This window comes from Buceros rhinoceros, unplaced genomic scaffold (assembly GCF_000710305.1).
Source record: "Buceros rhinoceros silvestris isolate BGI_N320 unplaced genomic scaffold, ASM71030v1 scaffold15586, whole genome shotgun sequence".
Classification (NCBI taxonomy): domain Eukaryota; kingdom Metazoa; phylum Chordata; class Aves; order Bucerotiformes; family Bucerotidae; genus Buceros; species Buceros rhinoceros.
The window spans coordinates 12991-15736 of record NW_010418214.1 but is presented as its reverse complement, the minus strand read 5'-3'; the positions used below and the strand labels follow the sequence as shown (position 1 = coordinate 15736).

The following is a 2746-nucleotide window of genomic DNA, read 5'->3' as shown; positions in this document are numbered from 1 at the left end:
AAGGTCTGGAGAGGGGGCCGGGAGCGGCGCCCCAGCACTGGCAGCACGTGTGAGATGAGGCAGGAGGAAGCAGGCTCCGGCAGACAGGGAAGCAAGGACCAGGCAGTGTCGCTCTGCCGCCAGGACACAATGGCAGACGCTTCGGCACAGCAGTTTCCTATGCCTCGGGGCTGAGTAACAGACTCCGCTGGAGCCAGGGACAGGCACGGCCAGAAAGGTCCAAGAAAGATGCTTTAGGCACCTCAAGGCACAGAAGGCCTCTGCCCAGGACTCCCTGGGGCAAAGCTGGGACTGTTGCTCCCCCCACAGGGGGACATTTGTGCCTGTGACAGGGTGGGGGCAGCGCAGGCCCCCATCCATAGATTAAAAACCAACATGTGATATGTACAGACCAACATATATAAATATACACCAAACCTGCAGTGCCGCTCCGGCACTGTGGACAAGGCACAGAAGGCCTCTGCCCAGGACTCCCTGGGGCAAAGCTGGGACTGTTGCTCCCCCCACAGGGGGACATTTGTGCCTGTGACAGGGTGGGGGCAGCGCAGGCCCCCATCCATAGATTAAAAACCAACATGTGATATGTACAGACCAACATATATAAATATACACCAAACCTGCAGTGCCGCTCCGGCACTGTGGAATGTGTCAGCAGAACTGCTCCAGCATGGCCTCGGCCCACGCCGGGACAGTCCCTCCCTCCCACCCTGGGCCTGGGAGGGGAGCGGCAGCAGCATGATCCCAAGTGACACATTTGGAAGCGTCCAGGTCTGTCCTGGGGATGGGGGCTTGCCCACGGTCAGAGGCACCTCTATCCGAGCCGTGTGCTGCCGCCAGCCCTGGAGCCATCCTCACAGTCTTCGAATATGGACGTGTAAAGCTGTAAACAAATCCACGTGGCAGGGCCGCTGCTCCCTTGTCCTTCAGGCCGGGCTGTTGCTCTGCTGGGCACCCGCAGAGGTAAGGGGGTCCCAGGGGCTGGAGAACTAGCTGTGCTCTACAGCCGGGTGGGCTCTTCCTCACTGTCGCTGCAGTTTCCACAACAGTCCTGAAGTCAGAAGGGCAAGGAGAGGGAGGAGGGAGAGAGAGGAGCACAGCAAGCAGAGGGTGAGCACGGTCACACAACCCAGCCTACAGCTGCCCTCTGTCAGGGAAGGGCCAGGACCGCCCTGGCCTGCGTGCAGGAGAGCTACATGGAGGCAAAGGGCTGGAGGGGACCCCCAGCCTGCAGAGAAAATGTCAAGCTGCTTCTGGGGGTTCAGCTCCTGGCAGACAGACTGGTGAGCACGCAGCTGACTAGCTCAGAAGCTGGGAGGAAGACAGGCTCTGTGGACTACAGCCACACAGGGAGACAGCTCAGTGCCAGCAGAGACGGTCTGCCCCGCTCAGGGCTCAGCTGGCCACAGAAGCAGCTGAAGCCCTTTTTGCTGGGAGTCTGGGCATGCTGCAATGCCAAACCCTTCACAGTTTCTCAACCCTCCTGTGTGTCCCGGACATCCGAAGAGAGAAGGGAACTTCCCACAGCCCCCCTGGGAGCGGAGCTCCCAGCAGCGGCGGTGCAGGGGCAGCTTTGGCTCAAGCTGAGGGCAAGGCCTCCCCCACGAAGGCAGTGAGAGCAGGCAAGCAGGATTAGTGGCTCAGGGGGCAGTTAGAACAACAAGTAGCTTGTGCTCTGCTGGGAGAAGGGGATAGGCACTGAAGGACAACACTCCTCCTTCCCAGATCTTGCCATGTCCACGGGCCACCGGGTACTTCCCTGAGCAGAGCAGCCAGGAGAGACTGCTCACCTCTGGAAAGAGAAAATACGTGGCAAATCACAGCTCAACCTCTGCTACAGGCAGCTGCCCGTCCTCCAGCAGTCCTGCCTACCTCGGGAAGGGCTGGGTATCCCAGCCCAGAGCTGGCTCTGGCTAGGGCAGATCACTGAACAGGGAAGCACAACTGGTTGCGTTTGGGGAAGCAGAAGTCAGCACCAGATGGCTGAGAGTGGGTCCAGAGCCAACCACACTTGAGTCCCACAGCTGCAAGCAGCTGTCAAGAGGCAGCAGCCCAGGCTTTGCCAGTCCTGGAAAGAAGGCAAAGGCTGTTCTGGGCAGAGGAGACTGGCAGGCAAGCAAGCCCGTAGCAGCTGCAAGACATTTCCATTCTCCTCATCCCTCGAAAGCACTGCTCTCTCTGCCTGCTTGAATTCTGGCAGAGATGCTCTGGGGAGCCCATGAGCCCATTCCAAAAGCGAGGTCTTCTTCAGGGATGGTATTATCCATGTAGGAAGGGAGCAGACTTGCTGTTTTAGTGCCTTCAACAATATCTCTCCCTGTGTGACTGCAGCACGTTTAGCCAGGACACTCCATCCAGCCCCCTCCACTCCCCCAGCACAGAGAGTGCCTGCCAGGCAAGGGCTGGCTCCCTGCAGCCTTGTGTGGGTTCCTCTGAGAGCTCTGGGGTCTGGCCATCCGGCACAGGGTGGAGACTTTGCCTGCTTCCCCCTCATGCCTACCTCCCTGCCAGATCTGCCTGGCACGGGCAGGAGCTGGCTCAGTGCTGCTAGAAGACTCGCTGGGGAGGAAATGCTGACAAACACTCTTACCTGTCTGCTGAACAAGCGCTGGAGTAACCCTTTTTTGGGCTGTGGAGAAGGCTGCCCTTTCCAGTCTAAGTCTGGGGGCACTGTGCCGTCTGTGCTGAAGACATTCAGCTCCTTAAAACACTCTGTCTCGATCATCTGGAAGAGGACAAATATGGCTGC

General features: G+C 59.0%; 1 protein-coding gene across 1 annotated transcript in view; it reads right to left on the bottom strand.

Moving 5' to 3' along the window:
• Positions 1-997: 997 nt before the first annotated feature.
• GRK6 (G protein-coupled receptor kinase 6) overlaps positions 998-2746 on the bottom strand; it is an 11611-nt gene continuing 9862 nt past the window's right edge. The window contains exons 14-15 of the mRNA XM_010138461.1: positions 2588-2722; positions 998-1048 (exon numbers count right to left, since the gene is read on the bottom strand). Coding sequence (XP_010136763.1) covers positions 998-1048; positions 2588-2722 — 186 coding nt within the window. The remainder of the gene's footprint in view (positions 1049-2587; positions 2723-2746) is intronic.